The 21,092-nt window shown below is 34.9% G+C and overlaps 1 protein-coding gene across 1 annotated transcript in view; it reads right to left on the bottom strand.

Moving 5' to 3' along the window:
- Bulli (regulator of MON1-CCZ1 complex protein bulli) overlaps positions 1–20,879 on the bottom strand; it is a 29,105-nt gene extending 8,226 nt beyond the window's left edge. Inside the window, exons 1-12 of the mRNA XM_069845271.1 lie at positions 20,486–20,879; positions 20,220–20,381; positions 19,049–19,198; positions 15,750–15,924; positions 13,820–13,979; positions 8,530–8,635; positions 8,261–8,426; positions 5,246–5,309; positions 4,296–4,401; positions 3,261–3,383; positions 1,912–2,068; positions 197–375 (exon numbers count right to left, since the gene is read on the bottom strand). Of these exons, the coding sequence (XP_069701372.1) occupies positions 197–375; positions 1,912–2,068; positions 3,261–3,383; positions 4,296–4,401; positions 5,246–5,309; positions 8,261–8,426; positions 8,530–8,635; positions 13,820–13,979; positions 15,750–15,924; positions 19,049–19,198; positions 20,220–20,381; positions 20,486–20,596 (1,659 nt within the window). The 5' untranslated portion in view covers positions 20,597–20,879. The remainder of the gene's footprint in view (positions 1–196; positions 376–1,911; positions 2,069–3,260; positions 3,384–4,295; positions 4,402–5,245; positions 5,310–8,260; positions 8,427–8,529; positions 8,636–13,819; positions 13,980–15,749; positions 15,925–19,048; positions 19,199–20,219; positions 20,382–20,485) is intronic.
- Positions 20,880–21,092: the final 213 nt, after the last annotated feature.

The raw sequence follows: 21,092 nt of genomic DNA, 5'->3' as shown, positions 1-21,092 counted from the left end.
GAATCAAGTAAAAATAGAAATTACATTATCCCCCCCCCCCAAAAAAAAAACTGCGAATTACCCACAAAGCAAATTATTAGGAGTCGACTCTATATTTTTTCTACAGATATCGAAAAGGTGATATTTAAGTTACATAATATAGTTCAGTAAAAATTCTCATTTCCAATCAGAAATCACACCTTGTTAACATACTTACCAGTGGTTTGGAGTCAGACACTACGTGATACTGAAGAAGTTGATGTAGTTGGTAATAAGCTTTATGTTGAACTAGTGAGTTGATGACCAGTTCGTGCAGATAATGTTGGACAGGAATGTGAAAATCTGTTAGAGAGCGTATATATTCCAACAGCACCCAAACTACGAACTTCCCTCCACCTTAAAAGAAAGATATATGATAAGTACTCTTGTCTGGACACAAAGTTGAAAAGGAAGTGCAAACTACAAAAGTATAAAGTTTTCTGCAATTATTATAACAAAACTCCTTTCTTGAAATGTTCAAAAGTTGAAAGTTGAAAATAAATTATGTACACATGAAATTCCTAATCAGATTTAAAAAGAAAGTCACAATTCACAGATTCCTCGTATAGCAAATATCATTAAAATGTATAAGACTCGAACATAATACCTTTTAGCCTGAGGTTTGATGTGTTGTCCGTTACACCACAGCCTCATGTCAATAATTCCATTCTAAAATAGGTACAATAACGAAAACGAATGGGAGTGAAACAAGCAGTGCAGTGGAGTGTTGTCTCACTATTTGCCTTCAATTTTACAGATACTGTGAAGGCAAAATTTTGAAAATGCGGTTGATTAGTTCTTAACAGTTGGACTTCATGCAATTCATAATAAGATCCTAAACCATTGCATACCATTCCACACCTCCATTCATTTTAATACTGGAATATGAGTATCAAATGTATACAACCCCTCTATAACCAGATAAATTTCTTCGGTTGAATTCTGAAAAGTCCTGTATATTGATGTATTATGCAAACAATTAGCCTACAGAAAATACATTATTTTCATGAACAATGAAAGTTGTGACATAACAAGGATCTCATCTCATAGATGCGCTATATGAGCTTCTTCTGAGAAAACAGGAGTTGACAATATAGAAAGTATGATATTTTGTGCAAATCTAGTTTTTCAGGTAAAGCTCCCTGTAGAGCAGATTTGAATAATTTCAAGAGAAAAATTGTTCAGGGGCCGGATATCGATCCTGGGACCTCTGGTTGAATGCACCAGCGCTCTACCAACTGAGCTACCCAGGAACTCCACCCAACACCATCACACAGAGATTATGTGGGTCTCTGGCATCTCGTCAGCCCACGCAAGTTGTGTGGATATAAAGGAAAAAATTGAGACGGTGTTGGGTGGAGTTCCTGGGTAGCTCAGTTGGTAGAGCACTGGTACATTCAACCAGAGGTCCCGGGATCGATACCCGGCCCCAGAACAATTTTTCTCTTGAAATTATTCATGGTATTTTGTATTTATGGATGACAAGATGAGCAAATGGAGAAAGTTATATAATTACAAGCTTCATGCTGAATGTTCTTCCTCTAGTATACCTGTTATTTTTATGCCAAGCAATTTTGATGGTAAGAAGAAGTGACATCAACAAAGGGAAACAAGATTGTATAAAATTGTTGGCTGGAAAACCTGAAGGGGAAAAAAAAAATCAATGTGAGATGGGCCGTGAGACTGTGTAATGGATTGATTTCACTCAAGATGGAATTCAGTGGTGATTTTCTGTGGGCAAGACAAGAAACCTCTGGGTTTCATCATTTGAAGGAATCAGAAATTTGACAGTACATTTGTTATATTTTATTGCTATTGCTAATAAAATATTGCTTCAGATTACTGTACGAAAATAAATTATAATCTAAATTTGATAAACTTAGGTTAGCATACCATCTGTGTTTCCATCGTTTGTTCGTCTATCTGAAAACCGGGAGAACACATTTGTGTACATGTCAGACTGATCTATCACAACTGGAGCCTTTGGTAATACAGGAGCTGCTGGCCGTGCAGGAGAAACAGTCAGACCACTAGATGCAGGTGTACCCATCTAAAAGAAAGTTTGTATTCTTAAGTATGCAATTTTACCACCCGCATTACATTATTCACTTTTGCTTACAAGCTATATTATGAAGGTAGTACAGTAATTACAAATTTTCGGTTTCCAATTCCATCAAATAAGTTGAACTAAGATCACTCTGAATTATACTAGTCTGATAATATGACAATTTCTTTTCTGAGGTTGGGAGGGAGGGGGATTACAAGATGATCAAAATAGTTCAATTTTGAAGTGGACGGAAACAGCTGGTAAATTTTGCCTGGAATTCTTCAATAATACAAAATAATAGTTACTGTGAATTGTAAGCATTTTACAGGCTAAGAACTGGAATTCTAAGGAAAGAGGGTGGAGTGTGGAGTAGGTCAAACTTTTTCTTTTATCGTGGAAACAATCCTTTAAAAACAATAACAGACCAAGTTGTGTACCATACTATTTTTGCAACACTGGGAGGGGGGAGGAACTCTTCAATCTACGTTCTTAATTGTGAATAATATATGTATCTTCATTACTTTACATTACAGAATTTACTACATACTTCACTGTTTTCTATACAGCATTTTTAATACTGAAGGAAAGAGTACTGTAGGCCTATATAAAATTACAAATTAAAGTAGTGTGTAATACTGTGAATGAATTCCTTTTTTTGATTTCATTTACCTACTGTATTTATTTATTTTTTATAGTGGCATTCATTCATTGTGACATAATTCTTTAGTCCTTTCAATAATGCTATAACAGAGTTCAACTGTATATATATTAAATTAAAATCCGAAAGTGAAATGATATTAAGAACAAATCGAAGGTACATACTGATATTTCATACTTATATTGTTTTCAAGACACTACATTATGAGTAAGAGTTCATGAAGCAATTTTCCAGATAAATAACTGTTTAATTAATATCCATCATCATTAAATAAAGAAAATTTTGCAACATTCAATTTACAGTTTCAGGCTAATAACACAGCTCACAACCTCTGTTTCCAACAGTTGTCAAACTGTATCATCAGCTTGTTGATTTGAAACACACAGAAATAAGAAAATAAGAAAGAAGAAGAAAAAGAAAGGAAGAAATGCATTCCTTCTCTCAACAATAAACATGCAACTCTTGATAAGATTCAAAATCAGTAGAGACATATGTTCTTAATTTCACGAGACAAAAGCGCCAATTAATGAAACTTACCTGACTTTGCATTTCCACTTCTAAGAAACTTCTATATACATCGTTAAGATGGTCAAAAAGCTCAGCAATAACCACTAAATGGCTTCGGTTCTGTTCGTTTGGTTCAAGAATGTTTTGTAGAACCTGTAATGATATCTTTGTTGTTATAACTTTATAATTAAATATAACAAAATATAATTTTAAAAAAGTGTACGAAGATGTTTAAGAACTACGTAATTTTTCATACCTTTCTATTCAATGAATTAATTTTTAATTATATTGTATATTGAGGTTCTGGATGATATGTGCATCAATTGTCAGACAATACATCTCATTGACGATATGTATCAGAGGACGAACAATTATTTGTATACATCTCAAGTCTGATTAGTGTAATGTGTAAAACATTCAACATAATATTATACAGACGATAGAAAAGCAACTATGCAAAAAATTACGAAAAAGTACTAACATGAGTGTCCTGCAGAAAAAAAGACTCAAGACAGGGATGAAATCACAGAATATAAATACCGGTATGCATACATTTAATTAAATTTATTATTATTAATTTTTAATTAGTGTTTTCGTGTCTATAAATTTATAGAAAATTAAATTGTCATGTTTTATTTATTGTTGTTAGGTAATGAAAATGAAAATTTCGAAAGGTATTGCATATTAAATGGCTGTTGTTTCGTCAACTGTCCGAAGACAGGTTTGAGCGTCATAACTGACATCAGTAAGGCATAGTTCATGAGGCAACTACGCCAGGAGATAACGAGTTAGTGAAGTCAGTTCCTTTCCACCTATATTGCATACATCGCTGACTAGTTACATAGATATTACACTAATCAGACTTCAGATGTATACAAATTTGTGCTTCTTCTGACACATATCGTCATGTGAGATGTATAAAAAAAAATTAAGATGCAGTTCAATGGGAAAATCACGAAATATGAGAACATTAAAATTAATTTACAGAATGATGTTGCCCAAGAAAGATGAGGTCTGCACATAGTCAGATGAAGAAAAATTAACAATTTAATTATGGCAGCATACCTGAATAACAACAGGTTTAGAGTCTTTTCTCTGAAGTAGGAAATCTACCAACATGCATTTGTCTTGGATGAGATTAACCAAAGGATGCAAGCGCAGACCAACATACCTGAAAGTAGTAAAAGACTGGTACCTTTAATTTATTACTAGAGCCATGATATATATACAAAATATGTGCTGTAAATAACATTACAGAACATATCATCGCCTTACTCCAAAAAATTTCGTAACTTCATAGGGAAGCAATGAGACTTCCAGACATTTTGCAGTAAGCCAACGATATAATATGTAAACATGACATACTTGAAAAATTATGCATTCAGCGAAAATTTATATGTATTTGACTGCATATGTAAATGATGATTTCTATGCAAGACCATATTGCATACTTACTTCGTGATTCAGATTAAGAAAGTAACATTTTATTTTATAGTAAAACTTGTAATCATCATAGTATTTGGTGTTTGCATAAATTTGGCAACTTTACTCTTCCAAGTTCCTAATATGTACAGATATTGATAAATGGTGATGTAATACCAAGTGAAATGTTATCATGGAAAACCTTGGAATTACTTTCATTACATACTGCATGAACACAGAATAAGGTAGTCATGCCCATGATATCGATCCTATTATCATTATATTACATGCATATTTAATGTACATTTCAGTAACTTCTTAAAATAATTTAATGCATATTTCAGCACTGTATTTGTTTGCGCATGTGTTCCCAGGATCTCTTTATTATGAAATATTGCTTAATACACAAGAAAACATTTAAGCCAATACAGGTTCACACTGTATGGGTATCCAAACTATAAAGCTTAAGACTGACACACCAATTACTATTTTCAGTAAGAATGCACAAAATATGAAATACTTGAGAAAATCAGAACAATATATATATACTGTAGAAATAAGTTGCACATAAATGTTAATTTTCTATTACTTACCAAAGGCAACCAAGTTTGGCATCAATCACAATATTTGGCTGAAAGACAACCCAATTGGGAGAATCTGTATTCTGTTAAGGAACAGTTACAAATGAAGTAACATTTATATTAATTAAACTACTATGAGGTTCATGAGGAGAAAAGTATCTTCAATAACTAAATTTCCAAAATAATTAATATAAATGAAACTATTCTGAGCATTTTTTTTAAATTAATCAAACAGTGCCAATACTGCATATACTATTCTTTAAATATGAGTATTTCCATTTTCAAAGTCACAATAAACTACAGGTATTTATGCTCTACAAGACAAGGGTATTCTAGAACATATACAGGATTTTAAAACTCGGACATCCACATTATGTTCAGAGATCTGAGCAAATTCATTTCACTTGTAGACAAAACTACATATATTTAGGCTAGGGTGACCAGATTTTCAAAATAAAAAAACTGGACACTTATTAAAGTTAACATGAATCAACATTCTATTGAAACACTTATTATTACTTGTGTTTATATAATGTCAGGGAGCAATAAGGTCCAGTTTTATTTCTTTCAAAGTAATAAATACTACACTGTTTACAATGACTAGATTACAATTTTTTTTACTTGATTATTTAACGACGCTGTATCAACTACGAGGTTATTTAGCGTCGATGGAATTGGTGATAGCGAGATGAGGCCGAGGATTCGCTATAGATTACCTGACATTTGTCTTATGGTTGGGGAAAACCTCGGAAAAAACCCAACCAGGTAATCAGCATCGAACTCGCGCCAGAATGCAACTCCGAATCAGCAGGCAAGCGCCTTAACCGACTGAGCTATGCCGGTGGCTATTTAGGTTATAATAATTTATGCAAGTACATAATAGAGTAGCATGGATATTTGGCTTAAGTCATTGTTGACAATATTTCTTATATGCATCTGTAAAACTACACTTACACTTAAGCATCTTAACCAACACATGGTTACCAAAATGTGATCTTAACACATTAAACTCGTATTTAGTTTTATGTATGCTGTATTACCGTAATTATGTTATTTGACGTGTTCAAAGTTGACTTTTAGTGAATAACATTACTGTAAAATAGGCTATATGGAAATGAAATGAAACTCAGTAACCTCATACAAATATCACAAACACAACACTTACACTTACCAAAAAAACTTTTACAATCAACAACTTACAAATAGGAAGGAACCAGCAAACTGAAAGCGGAAGATAATCTCACTACCACCTGGTGGTAGAATTATCAAAACCTTTTGATTATCGATCTAAGCTCTGAGGTATCGATTATCAAATTTAATTCATTACGGTGACATCTGATGGAAACAGTATAGAATTAATCAATGTTTTACGTCATTATTAAATAAAAGAAAAATAAATATTTTAACAATAATTTAGGGAAATGGGATGCCATTTTTAAAGATCAGGACATGTGGCATCCTGAGCATATATTTCTCGGGACAGGGGACAAGAGGCTGAAAAAAGGGACAATCCCATTAAAAATAGGATGTCTGGTCACCTTCATTTACGCTCATGATGTGATAAATATTCCAATGTCATTGTTTTATTGCAACTATCAATTACACAGATCTATGTGAAGTTAGTTTTGTGTAATGTTATACTGTGTTTTATGCTTTTCATTAAATCCAAGATTCTTGAGTTCAATATTACTACTTCTACTACTTTTTTTTTTGTTCACACCTGTAGAGTAACAGTCAGCACGTCTGGCCATGAAACCTGGTGGCCCGACTTCGAATCCCGGTCAGAGCAAGTTACCTGGTTGAGGTTTTTTCTGAGATTTACCTCAACCCAATATGAGCAAATGCTAGGTAACTTTCGGTGCTGGACCCCGGATTCATTTCACTGGCATTATCACCTTCATTTCACTCAGATGCTAAATAACCTGAGATGTTGATACAGCATCATAAAATAATCCAATAAAATAAAAATAAATACTACTTTTTCTTCTCCTCTCCCCATCCTCTTACCTCACTTACTCCTCAGCATTTTTTCTTCCTTCTCCATTTTTCTACACTTTGTTTTGGTACTTCCGATTTTTCTCTGTTTCCCTTTTGTTTCTTCCTGCAGCCAGGATTCACAATCGATTTTTAAAGGTAATAAAAATTTCTAGCATTATCTTCATAGAAGGGGAAGTAATATCAAGAATCCCATGAATCACGTCCCAGCATGCAATGAAAGCAAGCAAAATTTACTGATCAATCTATGCTCAAATGAAAATTCACTTACATTGGCAATCATCCTTGCTATATCTTTATCACTGGATATAATAACTTCAGGCTTAAAATTAGCTTAATTTTAGAAGTAGAATTATTTATCCCACCAAACTCGGGAGGAAATTAAACGCAGAATAAATATGGGAAATGCGTGCTATTATTCGGTTGAGAAGCTCTTATCATCCAGTCTGCTGTCAAAAAATCTGAAAGTTAGAATTTATAAAACAGTTATATTACCGGTTCTTCTGTATGGTTGTGAAACTTGGACTCTCACTCTGAGAGAGGAACATAGGTTCAGGGTGTTTGAGAATAAGGTGCTTAGGAAAATATTTGGGGCTAAGCGGGATGAAGTTACAGGAGAATGGAGAAAATTACACAACACAGAACTGCACGCATTGTATTCTTCACCTGACATAATTAGGAACATTAAATCCAGACGTTTGAGATGGGCAGGGCATGTAGCACGTATGGGCGAATCCAGAAATGCATATAGAGTGTTAGTTGGGAGACCGGAGGGAAAAAGACCTTTAGGGAGGCCGAGACGTAGATGGGAGGATAATATTAAAATGGATTTGAGGGAGGTGGGGTATGATGATAGAGACTGGATTAATCTTGCACAGGATAGGGACCGCTGGCGGGCTTATGTGAGGGCAGCAATGAACCTTCGGGTTCCTTAATAGCCATTTGTAAGTAAGTAAGTAAACAAGGAAGGTCTTGGTTGGTCATATTCGGAAACATTAGAATTGACTAATGTTACACTGTCATGAAGGATACAAAGTTCGCAATTGATGTGGGCTGGCTCTCCTAGCATTTGATTTCCTGTTGCCACAGGCAGACGTAAGCTGAATGGTTTGATAGGTCGTGGGCTTGCTACTGGTTGATGGTATGTTACAAATCCATCCGACTCTCCTGCCATGTTGATGTCAAAGAGCATTGAAGTCTAAAACAGATAACACCATTAGTTCTTTAGTAATGAAGTTATTTAAAGAAACTTACATAGGCCTATATAATCAGTATAAAATAAAATACAAGCAATGGCATACCTTGGAAGCCTGATGATGTACAACAATGAGGTTGTCAACTACATTGATTGCAAATCGACCACTCATATCCAACCTTAGTATATGACTCTTTTTGGCAGTCAGCATTCTGAAAAATTAATACAAATACTATATCACTTTTCTCGTAAAACAATACCATATCACTGCACTTCCTTGTTTCCAACATATATGATACCTGTTGCTAGAAATACTTGAAACTCAACTTGTACTTAAAGCACCACACCATAAGAAAATATTTTAATCTAATAGTAATTGTGTTGATGGAACTAAGATTTAATATATCAGCCTCAGAGGAAAAAAGGACATCATGTGATTTGCAGATTGAACAGAAAGTATTTAAGGGAGTAGCAAAATTCCGTTATCTGGAGAATATAATGGATAATGAAATCAAAATGAGTGCCACAATAAAAGGCAGGATTCAAGCAGGGAATAAAGCATATTCTGCAAATCCGAAATTGCTAAAAAATAAAATATTAACCAGGACAGATAAATTACAGATATATAAAATATGTTGTTGTTGTTTTCTAATGCCAGGCGTTTGACAATAAAGTCATTTGACCTCTTGCACTCCAATATTTTTCAAAGATATTATCATGACCAGCCACTGAAGCACAGATTTTGAGGTGTTCCGAATCCATTTCTTGGTTTGAGTTGCACAATGGACAGTTAGGGGACTGATATATTCCAATTCTATGCAGGTGTTTGGCCAAACAATCATGGCCTGTTGCCAATCTAAATGCAGCTACAGACGATTTTCGTGGTAAATCGGGAATTAACTGTGGATTTTGATGCAGAGAGTTCTATTTTTTCCCTTGGGATTGTGTTATCAAATTTTGTTTGTTGAAGTCTAAGTATGTAGATTTAATAAATCTTTTCACAGAGTAATACATAGATTTAGTAACAGGTCTGTAAGTAGCAGTGCTGCCCTTCTTTGCTAAAGCATCCGCATTCTCGTTTCCCAGGATTCCACAATGGGATGGTATCCATTGGAATACAATTCTTTTATTGAGTGATATTAATTGAGAGAGCATTTTAGTTATTTCTGCTGTTTGAGATGAAGGTGTGTGTTTAGAGACTATTGATAGAATAGCTGCTTTGGAGTCTGACAATATAACTGCATTTTTAAATTTACTGATGTGGCATAGCATATTCCTGAGACTTTCACTTATTGCAATGATTTCTCCATCAAAACTTGTTGTTCCATACCCAAGAGATCTATAAAGTGAGAAGAGACAGCACGTAACACCTGCACCGGCACCTTGTTCTCTGGAGATCAAGGATCCGTCAGTGTATAAATGAAGCCAGTTTTGTGGAGGGTATCTAATATTAATTGTCTCTAAAGACAATTGTTTTAGTATTTCAGTGTTTACTTCTGATTTCAGTATTTCTTCTGTTAAATTTAGATTATATTCCATATTTAATAGAGTTAAAGGGTTTGGTTTAAATTGTAGGTTTTCTTTTAAATTCGGGATATTGATTTTCTGTTTTAATTCTTGAACAATGGATATGAAACTTTTTTGAGTTTTCAATCTACAGAGAGGACTGTATGAATGCCAATTGTTTCCTGGTAATCTAATAAGTTTTTCATATTGAATCAGTGCTTTTTCTTCTATTGTCATTTTGATGCTGTTAATATTAGTGAGGAATCTCATAGAATCTATTGGAGTTGTTTTGATTCCACCAGTAATGAGTCTGAGAGCTTGGTTTTGAACATATTCTATGTCGTTTATGAAAGGTGAAGTAATTAAAATTTCTCCGCAGTATGTCAGCACTGGCTGTATAAACATTTTGTATGTAGTGTTCAAAGTATTCCTAGAGCATCCCCATTTCTTTCCTGCTAGTCTTTTTAGAAGGGAGAATCTTTTACGAGCTTTTTCAGAAATGTATTTCAAATGGTTGCTCCATGTTAACTTACTATCGAAAATAACTCCAAGATATTTGGATTCATAAGTCCTAGGAAGGTGTTGGCCATTGTATTGGATATTGAATTCTCTTTCTTTTTTACCAAGTGAACATATTTGGTAGTTACTTTTGCTTAAATTGAGTGTCATCAAATTTGATGTATTCCATTCATGTAGTTGATTTAGAGCTTTAAGAGCAGAATTTTGAATTTTGTCTCTATGTCTGTAAGATCCGGAAGTCCACAAAACTATATCATCTGCAAATAGTGCTGTTTTCATGTTTGATTTCTCTAATAGGGAGGGTAAGTCATTTATATAAATATTGAATAAAGTTGTGCTGAGGACAGCGTCCTGAGGTAGACCTCAATATGTTTGTCTGTAACTAGAAAGTGAGTTATTGAATTTAGTGGCAATGAATCATTGACTAAGAAATTCTGATATCCATCTGAACATATTGCTGGAGATACCTAATTTCTGGAGTTTTAGTAATAATTTATTTCTCCAAACAGAGTCATATGCTAGCTGAAAGTCAATAAATATTGCCAAGGTATCTTCTTTCTTGTTAAAACTATCTTTTATTTCTTGGCCGAGGCGTATGACTTGTTTATTGGTAGAGTGTAGTTGTCGAAAGCCGGCTTTTCTTGGTGATAAAAGATTTTGGGATTCTAAATACCAAGTTAATCTGTTGGAGATCATGGACTCCATGGTTTTTGCTATCATGCTTAATAGTGCTATTGGTCGATAACTATTAACATCATGAGCAGGTTTCCCTTTTTTGTGAATTGGTACAATGATTACTTTTTTCCAAGCTGCAGGAACTGAGGTGTTCCATGATAAATTGAAAATGTATAAAAGTACAGACTTGGCTTTTTCCTCGAGATGTTTAAAAAATTCGGAATGAATGTTATCGGGGCCAGGAGATTTCTTGGTTTTTAAATTTTGTAAAGCTAGAGTTAATTCTTTGGAAGTAAAATTTTGATGAAATATTTCAGGTTTTGTACTAGTAATATAAAATATTAATAAGGCCAATTGTTACATATGGCGCAGAAACTTGGACACTGATAAAATCAGACCAATATTCTTTAAGGAAATTTGAACGTAAAATAATGAGAAGAATTTATGTACCTGTTTTGGATAACAGCATGTGGAGAATTCGATATGATGAGGAAATTAACCAACTTATTAAAGGAGAAGATATAATAAGATTTATAAAATCACTAAGGCTGCAATGGCTAGGTCACCTAGAATGAATGGATGAGAATAGAATACCTAGAACACGATGGATGGATAATGTGATGGAAGATCTGAAAATTATGAACCTGAGGAGATAGAGAGAAAAGTCTGGAAATAGAAGAGAATGGGGACTGATTGTAAAGGAGGCCAAGGCTCACATAGGGCTGTAGTGCCAAGTAGTCAGTCAGTCAGTAATTGTGTTGACAAACACTGTCGATACTGTTTTAAATCCCATTATTTTATGTGAATGACTTATTTTTGAACTGAAAAACGAAGATAAACCTGCACCTTAATGTCTGGATTAAGTTTAGTCAGAGACAGAGGTTTTCTTTGGGAGCTCTATGTCCCCCGTGGCATCTCAACAAATCTCCAACATCATCTGATTGCAGATGTAACGTAGACCAGTCTCAGTCTCCTGTGCCACACCTTGGGCAATGACTCTGTCAGTAAATGGGTCTACACAACTAGCTTTATACAGTTGAACGACGAACCCGCCATTAGTTAAAAAAAAAAAAGTTTAGCCAGAGAAAAGAAAGCGTTATCGATCTTTAAAATTAATTTAACTGTGTACAGAGTGTATCAGATTGCATCGTGTGGTGACAGTATTATTGTTACAGTAAATATGACATTACTGTTGGAAAGGCAATTCTTCAAATTAAACAAGTCACTTAACAACAATACTAACCAAATCACTTTATTGCCTTAAAATGTTCACCATTTACATCCAAGCATTTATTGGCAACACTTTGGGAAGTCATTCATTGATTTATGATACATGTTCATTGGAACAGAATGAATTTCTTCCTCAATTGCTATTTTCAGCATGTTGACGTCTTACAGTTTCCAGCATAAACCTTCTCTTTCAACCAACCAATAGTCACAGGCTGTGAAATCAGGGGAACAGGCTGGCCATTCTGTCAGTCCTCTTCTTCCCACCCACTTGTTTTGTAAATCACGATTCAAAATTTCCCTCACTGCAGTAGCATAGTGAGTGGGCGCACCGTCCTACTGGAATAAGCAATGTTCGTGTTCAGCTCTTTGCATCACTGACACCACAGTTTCATTAAGGATATCACAATATCGATCAGCATCCAAGATTCGCATTCCTAACAATCCTTCCCATCCAATCCTAGCCCAAACTGTGACTTTTCCACATTTAAAAGTGTCTCTTCAATAGCTTGATGATTCTCTCTAGCATAATAATGACAGTTGTGCCAATTAACATGTCCGTTCATATGGAAAACAGCTTCATCAGAAAAGTGTCACTTTCTTAACCAATGTTCGTCGTCTGCACATTCCCTTACAACAAATCCACACAATTCCATCTGCCTATCAGGGTCGTCCTCATTAAGTTCGTGGACACGAATAGGTTTGAAGGGATGGTACTTCTCACGTTTAAAAGCACGAAACATACTGGTATAACTGATACCAAGCTCACGTGCAGTTTGGTGGGTAGATTTTTGTGGGCTAATGTCAAATGCTTCCAGAATTCTTTCTTTTGTTATGGCATCCATGCTACTGCAAGGCCTTCCAGGAGGTTTTCCTTTCTGGATGCTTTCCATTGCCGTTTTCTCCACTTACCCACAATCGATGGCTACAATACTATGTTAAAATCAAGTCTCGCCAGTCTTGCGGCCTCACGGTCATTGCTGTATGTTACTGCACACGCTGCAACTGTAATTTGCCATTGCATGTTCAGCGTCATCTTGACTAATGACACAAGCTCAGTATTGTTATTTAAAGAATTGCCTTTCCAACAGTAATGCCATATTTCCTGTAACAATAATACTGTCATCACACAATGCAATCAATGGGTTTACTGATGCAATCTGTCACCTCTTACACATTTGGTTTAAAGTTATTCATATGGCTAGTGAATATAATGTGTGACAGTAATACTAATTTCATGCCAAAATGAAGATTAATGTTTGTAGAACAAATATTGCCATAATCTTTCATTCATCTCTCGTATTTCCAGATATTAACTCTTTCCCATCATAAATTAAGAATTTGAACTGACTCTTCTAATCAAAAACTACTCTTTCCTTATTCTCTTCTCCCCCCCCCCCCCAAGCAATATCTAATTCAGAAATTTCTTTACTGTCAATTGAATCTAATATTTACTTAATCACAATTACTTTTGTATAGTATAGATGACGACTTCTGCTCCCTGACCTGTTACTCCACGGGGCTGATGACGTAACACCACAATACTTGGTGTTCCATACAATGTTGCCAAGGTTACATCTCTTTCCAGCAAACACAACTTTGCAGGTTTTGGAACAACACCCAATTCAACTGTATAAAAAAAACAACATATTATATACTTATTTAGTTATATCACATGTTATTGTTTTAGTAGGGAAGCTGAGTAGGTCCAAGGCCACCAAAAATTATTTTTTTAACGAGTAAATGAAAATGAAACCATACTCAGTTTTTACAGTGCCTTTTGTTGGGCAGTGTACATAATAAAGTAACAAGGCCAGTGCTCCTTGTACCTCTTTCGTCTTCTTGCCCATGCAGGTACATAGTTCCAGTTTGTTCTGAAAGTAGCTTACACTCAGGTATTCCAGGAAATTTTGCGAAAGGCTAACTGAACGTCTCATCATTATACCAGAACTTGATTTCAATACATTGCAGAAAACAATTTTTTATCCACATCTCACATCAGATGCATCACAAACTTCCTAATTGTAACTCTAAGGCACAATTTACACAGAGAAGATGTGGCTTGGACATCGGGTGGAGACATGATGGTTTTTCGAGTCTCTCCCATGTAAACAAATGTATCAATGCTTACAGAGAGGATGGGATGGGGGCACGCCACTTCGAAGTCAGTGCTCCACCTCTTTAGAGTCACAAGTGACCCTTCAAAGCGACATGTGACATCTGACTGTAAAATAAAATTCGCGACGATTTTGAATATAATATTCAATTTTGTGAAGAGATGATATAATATGGTATAAAAACATTGGTGGGACATTATATATAAAATTCTGGAAACGGTCGGTTCAATTCTTTCATCACATCTTCTATTCCAAAATATCTGAGAACTTGCTTTGAATATCCTTCAACTTTGCGGACTCAACATCAGACTTTATTATCTATTCCTCGCCATCGTACTTCTTCCTATTCATCCCTTTCACTGTATCAGTTTGTCCCCTATGGAACTCCTTACCTCGTCAAGTCAGGGATTGCCGAACAGTTAATCAATTTAAATGAAGAATTAAAATTACATACTTTTACATGTAATTCATTTGTGAGTGTTAGCCGAATTGAATAGGCTATTCTATGTGTTCGTACAAATTGTCACTTAGGCCTATTATAAAGTGGAAGTAGGATATAAATTGTACTTACTTAATTATGTATCATGTCGAGTCAATATTTCATTATACAGTATGTAAGCTCCTTCATGTGCATGGTAACGATTTTATATTTAAATATTACTACGTTTTATTGTTTCAATGTATATTTCACTTCTGGTTGTGTAGAAGAGAAGGCCTCATGGCCTTAACTCTACCAGAATAAATGAGTGAATGAATGAATAAATAAAATAAACAAACAAACAAATAAATAAATAAGTAGACAGACAGACATAAATAAATAAGCAAATAAATGAATAAATAAATAAATACATAAATAAATAACATAACTAAATAAGATATGACATACATTCTTCCTTTTTTAAACCACTAAGGGAGCACACAAAATCTTATCGCAAGCATCGCAAGGGCTTTCGACTCTTCAGTATGTTTTGCTCACGTCATATCCGTGTCATGTCTCCGCCTGACGTCCGAGCCACGTCCTGTCTACATCGTCTCTGTATGAATTTCACCTTAGACTATATTCGTTATTGGTTACTTTTTCAAGTTTAACTGTGTGCAAGATTAAAGCAGCAGCAGTAGTAGAAGAAGTAGTAGTAGTAAGTTCTGAGTTTCATTAAGACTTACTAGTAATTATTGTGATAGAATTCAAAACATACAAAATTATACCTATAAAAATGCAATTATGAATAAAATTAATTATTTCTCTCACTGATACCAAAATTCGGCATTTAACAATACTTACTTTCAAATTTGGTAAGCTTAATTATATTTCCTGGTTTAAAATGTAAGGGTTGCATTTGGTTGCCAAGTGTGCCGGAAGACAGCAAAACAAGACAACTTTGAGGACAGAACACAAACCAATTCACTCCCAAGCTATGTGATTTGAGAGCTTTCAAACAGTGCTTCTCAGGAACTACCTGCAAATAATACCATTTATGAGCAAACAGCCAAACAGGCAATAACTAGGCAATGATGGGTACATGTACATGAATCTCAATTTAATCACAATTTCCCTCAAAAATTAAACATTTTAAACATTTTGACTTATCCCGTCCTTAAACTTAAAGATTTTAAACTGATATTTACAAGCAGCAGAACTCTCTGTTCATGTGGTCCGCAAGTTGTAAAGTCACTATTTGAGTCGACATAGCACAAACACAAGGCAGAGAGCACACATGTCCTTCTAGGAAGGAGTTAAGTCTTCACTTTCCACCAAGAATCGAACCCAGATTCGTTGCACCAGTAGCCAGAAACACCAGTCATAAAAAAACTTGTAATTCAATAACACGAGCAAATCATTTTGTCTCTTGACACCAAATGTTCAATACTGAAAAAGATGTTATTTTAAGAATTCCTATTGCACTAACAGCTTTCATCATACAGGGTACAAGTTTGTCACAAAATAACCTCTGGACAGTCATTTATTACCATTATGTCTTATAACTAGGAGGCGGATGTTGATGACCTAAAAATCTACTTAAAATGATCATTAAAATGCCCTCAAACTAATGGAAAAATGACATAAAATTAAAAGAAAATGACATTTAAATATTATTCACCGTACTTGCACCACAACTTCTTCAAAATTAGTCACCTTGTTTCAATGACTGCCCTACAAATCTCGGAGAGAGGCGGCAACTTCCTGGAATTTGGCTAAGATAAAGGAAAAGAATATGCAACAAAATGAAGGTTTTAAGGGAAAATTATAGATTTTAATGAGAGTTTACAATGTGTTTCAATCAGGGGTGGTTCATGTCAGGTCCTTCATTCTCCGTCTCCTCCTCCTTCTGCACTTCACTTTTGTTACCAGATCTTCCAGAAGAGGGAGTGTGAATGACAAAACAAATTGTGGGTGCAGCATGCATTCTTGCAATATTTGTGATAAAAATACTGTCTACTACAGTAGCCATCCCTTTCGAAACATTGTGTCCTCAACATGTTTCGAAAGGGATGGTGAAAGTTTCTCCCCTTCCAAACATAAATTCTAAAGACATCCTCGTACCGAAAAAAGAACAGTAGTGGTCAAAGTCCTCATTTAAACTAAGCTGACGTCAAGCATTTTATATTACTTCCATTGTGTGAAGTGAAACCTTCAGTGGAATGAGGTCTGGACTGTTTCAAACTATATAATTCAAACTTCACTGTTATTCACTTATTCAGTAGGTAATTACTACTGACCTATTTGATTAGAAAATGATTTCACATACCCATCGGTAAAGAAGAAAGTAAAATGCATTCCAAATGATCTAAAAGTTCTTCAAAATATTAAAAATGACCAAAAATGCCGAAAAAAATCAAATGCAATATAAGAAATTACTTTTTTACTTTGATATGAGCATAGGAAGGATTTCTATATTCGTCCTAATGTTGTTGTTTTCTAATGCCAGGCGTTTGACAATAAAGTCATTTGACCTCTTGCACTCCAATATTATTATCATGGCCAGCCACTGAAGCACAGATTTTGAGGTGTTCCGAATCCATTTCTTGGTTTGAGTTGCACAATGGGCAATGGGACTGATATATTCCAATTCTATGCAGGTGTTTGGCCAAACAATCATGGTCTGTTGCCAATCGAAAAGGAGTGAAAATGGCAAGTTGTAGCCAATTTAAGTGAACACCATATTTCAACGTTTTAACGTTTTGGTGGCTACTTCATTCATACACAACCCCCAGAATGTCAGGAGGACCACACCTGCTGTTGGTCGACGGGTCCATTGGACCTAGCTGGGAGATCTTGTTGATCACCAGCTTTCCCTCCTTAAGCCACTGGAGGACGACTTTAGTGCCATAGCAGGTCAGCACTAGGAACAGAAAAATAAAAAGAGGAGGAAGGAAACGGAAATGAACCCCTAGGCCTCGAACGCTCTAATGCCTTCGGGGTCGAAGAAAGTAAGAGTTCAATCAGAGGACTGGATAGGAAAGGGTAAAGAGGGAATTAGGTATTGAATAGAGGAAAATTATACCAAATTCGGTCATTACCTCATAAAGCTGACCAGTGCTAATTGATGAGTAGCCTCTCCCTTTAGTTCAGCTTGTAAAATTATGCTTACTAACAGCTGCACCACGGGAAGGTAGGAATGGGACATTGGGTATTTGTCCAGGTTGGTTCCTTAAAGCCTTCAATGGGAAGGATTAATGGCTCTCCCCCCTGTATCCGACAGATACCCTTTTGCAGCCTAATGTGAAAAATAAGAAGTGACTTCTCATCAACATTCGCCCCCTACTTATAACATTAAAAATAAAAATGAAATACACAGCATTATTTAAAACGTTTTGAAGTGTTACATTGTTTAGGGTTTCCTGGGTTAAAACATTTCACTCCTCCTAAAACGTTTTATACTTCCAGTCTCTCAATTTTACAACAAGATTATGCAGTGTAGGGCAACTAAGAACTTCTATACTCGGAAAATTCATTGCAAACCTTCTTTACATTTATCTGAACACATGAGAAACACACTGCTGTATAGTAAACATCCATTTCAATCACATGATCACATTAAATCCAGACGTTTGAGATGGGCAGGGAATGTAGCACATATGGGCGAATCCAGAAATGCATATAGAGTGTTAGTTGGGGAGGCCGAGACGTAGATGGGAGGATAATATTAAAATGGATTTGAGGGAGGTGGGATATGATGATAGAGACTGGATTAATTTTACTCAGGATAGGGACTGATGGCAGAATTATGTCAGGGCGGCAATGAACCTGCGGGTTCCTTAAAAGCCATTTGTAAGTAAGTAAGTGCTAGCTCTATTGCCTTTAGTTCTCCATCAAAGTTGTTAACATTATGGTGTAATGAGGCATATTGTGCAAAGAGTTTACAGAGTGATCCTGCTCCTGCTTCTTTTTTGGTGCCTAGGTAGGATCATTGGTGTACTAATAATATAATAATCCAGAAACATGTATAGAACCAAAAATGATAGAAACAGACTAAATAAATTAACCAATTTGTTACCTAAAAAACTGACAAATGTCAGGAAGCATCTATAATATTTAAATTATAATGTTAGTAAAAAGTAATCATGTTAAAAAAAATCTACCTGAAAGAGTTCCACACCATGATCTGTCACAAATAATATTTCATTATTGTATGTCCATACAAAGCCAAGAATTACAGTATTCTTCCCTTTGCAGCTTTGTGAATACTCTGTTGAATCCATTCCATCTCCACCGATAAAATTCACAAATTCCTATAAAATAGGTAAACAGTTACAATAGAAATTTCATTAAACACATAGTCTTTAAAATTAGCTTGTAATGATGTATGTCCTATCTCTATTAGGTTACAAAACAATGGTAAAGTTCAATGGCCTCAAACTCATATTTTTATTGCAGGCAGTTCTATTGTTTTTATGTTTGCTGATGGATGCACATGTGCACTAGAAATTTCTACTTATGTTTCTGAAGAAAAAATATTTTTCATGACACTAAAATAAATTGTTTTTAGTAAGATTTAAACAAATGTTATTTTAATGAAAGTGAAACTAATTATAAAAATGCCAATTATTTTACTTTTATTTGAATGGCACTGAGTGGAGTGTAATGCATCCAATGACAGCTAACAGAAGGCAAATGTCAAGTGGTAATGTCGAGAGAGAGAGAGAGAGAGAGAGAGAGAGAGAGTTTAACAATTTTTCTCTACATTATATAAATTTATTTCTACCATAATGATTTTGAAGTTATGACGAAGTGCTAGAGGAAATGAATTTTTAACTAGTTGCCAAGTGGAAAATTTTGCAAAATTTACAATTTTTTATTGCTAAAAATGATGCATTACAACTCGTAAAACTTGAAGTGATGCTTCGGTCACAATATGATAACACGCTAGAAATACGACTCCACACATCATCTCTTTATTCTTCATCTTTCACTGTTGGTACTTCTCGTCACTGGAATTCTCTGCCGCCTGAAGTCAAGGGCTGCCGAACTTTAATTTCTTTTTATGACGAATTGCCAGACCTGACATGTTGCAAATATTTAATGCAATGTATATCAGTTGCCGTAGCAAGATGTTTGAAGCCAGGTATATTATTTTGTTTAATGACTTGAAGATACTTTTTTTCATGCCTTTTCTTTTTCTAAAACTATTATTACCGGTATTTAATCTTCTAAAAGATATATAGACTGTGTCAAGACGTTTGGATTAAAATATAAAAGACGACTGATACTACCCTTCGAAACTTATTTATTCGATTTAAAGTAAATAATTACCACAGATGTCTTGGTCCTCTGAATTGCCAGAACTTGTTGATCAGGGGAAAATTTGATCGAGATAACAGGACCCTTATCTTCCATACGAAAACTTGTTGATGTTTGGTCTGTCGGTCCTTTGACAATAACCCCTGTAACACCTCCTGATCGCACAGCAAATACCTGAAGATATAAGATTAGCTGAACATTGACAAGCTTACCAGCCAACCGTAACCTCAACTATTCGAAACAAAAATGAAGGAAAATATTTGTTCTCAAACACTCACCTGTTTATTTGAATCATCAAAAAACACATTTGTAACTTTGCTAACAGATTCAAAGCGAATGGGAGTAGCAGAAAGCTCTAAATAATAATCATCATATGTGTTGTCTGCCATGATCAGGGAAATTAATAACACGAGATTATGTACAAACAAAATAGTAGATTGCAAGGCTATTTATATTACAGATTAGGCACAGATACTGGAGTAACTGATTCATTTTATAAATTGTGACATTAGGGAGAAAACAGATAAACAGGTAGCAACATATAACCACATTTATTTGTGTTACCAGTGAAGGTCAGGGTTGCCAGATAAAATAGGCCTACAGGCAACATGTTACATGGCCACAGCTGATTCAAATCACATTCAGTGTTGCCAAAACTTAATGTGTATCCCCGTCAGTCTAACACCTATAAAATAAATATCCGTCAAAATTAAATAAAAATAATGAGACCCATTCACTATATCTTACTTATTAATCTTGATTAAAATAAAAATAACATGGTACGGCACGGGGGAGGGCTGTTCAAAGAAAAAGTAAAATCCCCCAAAAAATTAAAGAACTAAAAATGACAGCAGCTAAAAAAGTCAAAAGGTGATGCAAATCGTA

This window comes from Periplaneta americana, chromosome 14 (assembly GCF_040183065.1).
Source record: "Periplaneta americana isolate PAMFEO1 chromosome 14, P.americana_PAMFEO1_priV1, whole genome shotgun sequence".
Taxonomy (NCBI): Eukaryota; Metazoa; Arthropoda; class Insecta; order Blattodea; family Blattidae; genus Periplaneta; species Periplaneta americana.
The sequence above is the reverse complement of the archived record's forward strand: the minus strand, read 5'-3'. Positions and strand labels throughout refer to the sequence as shown.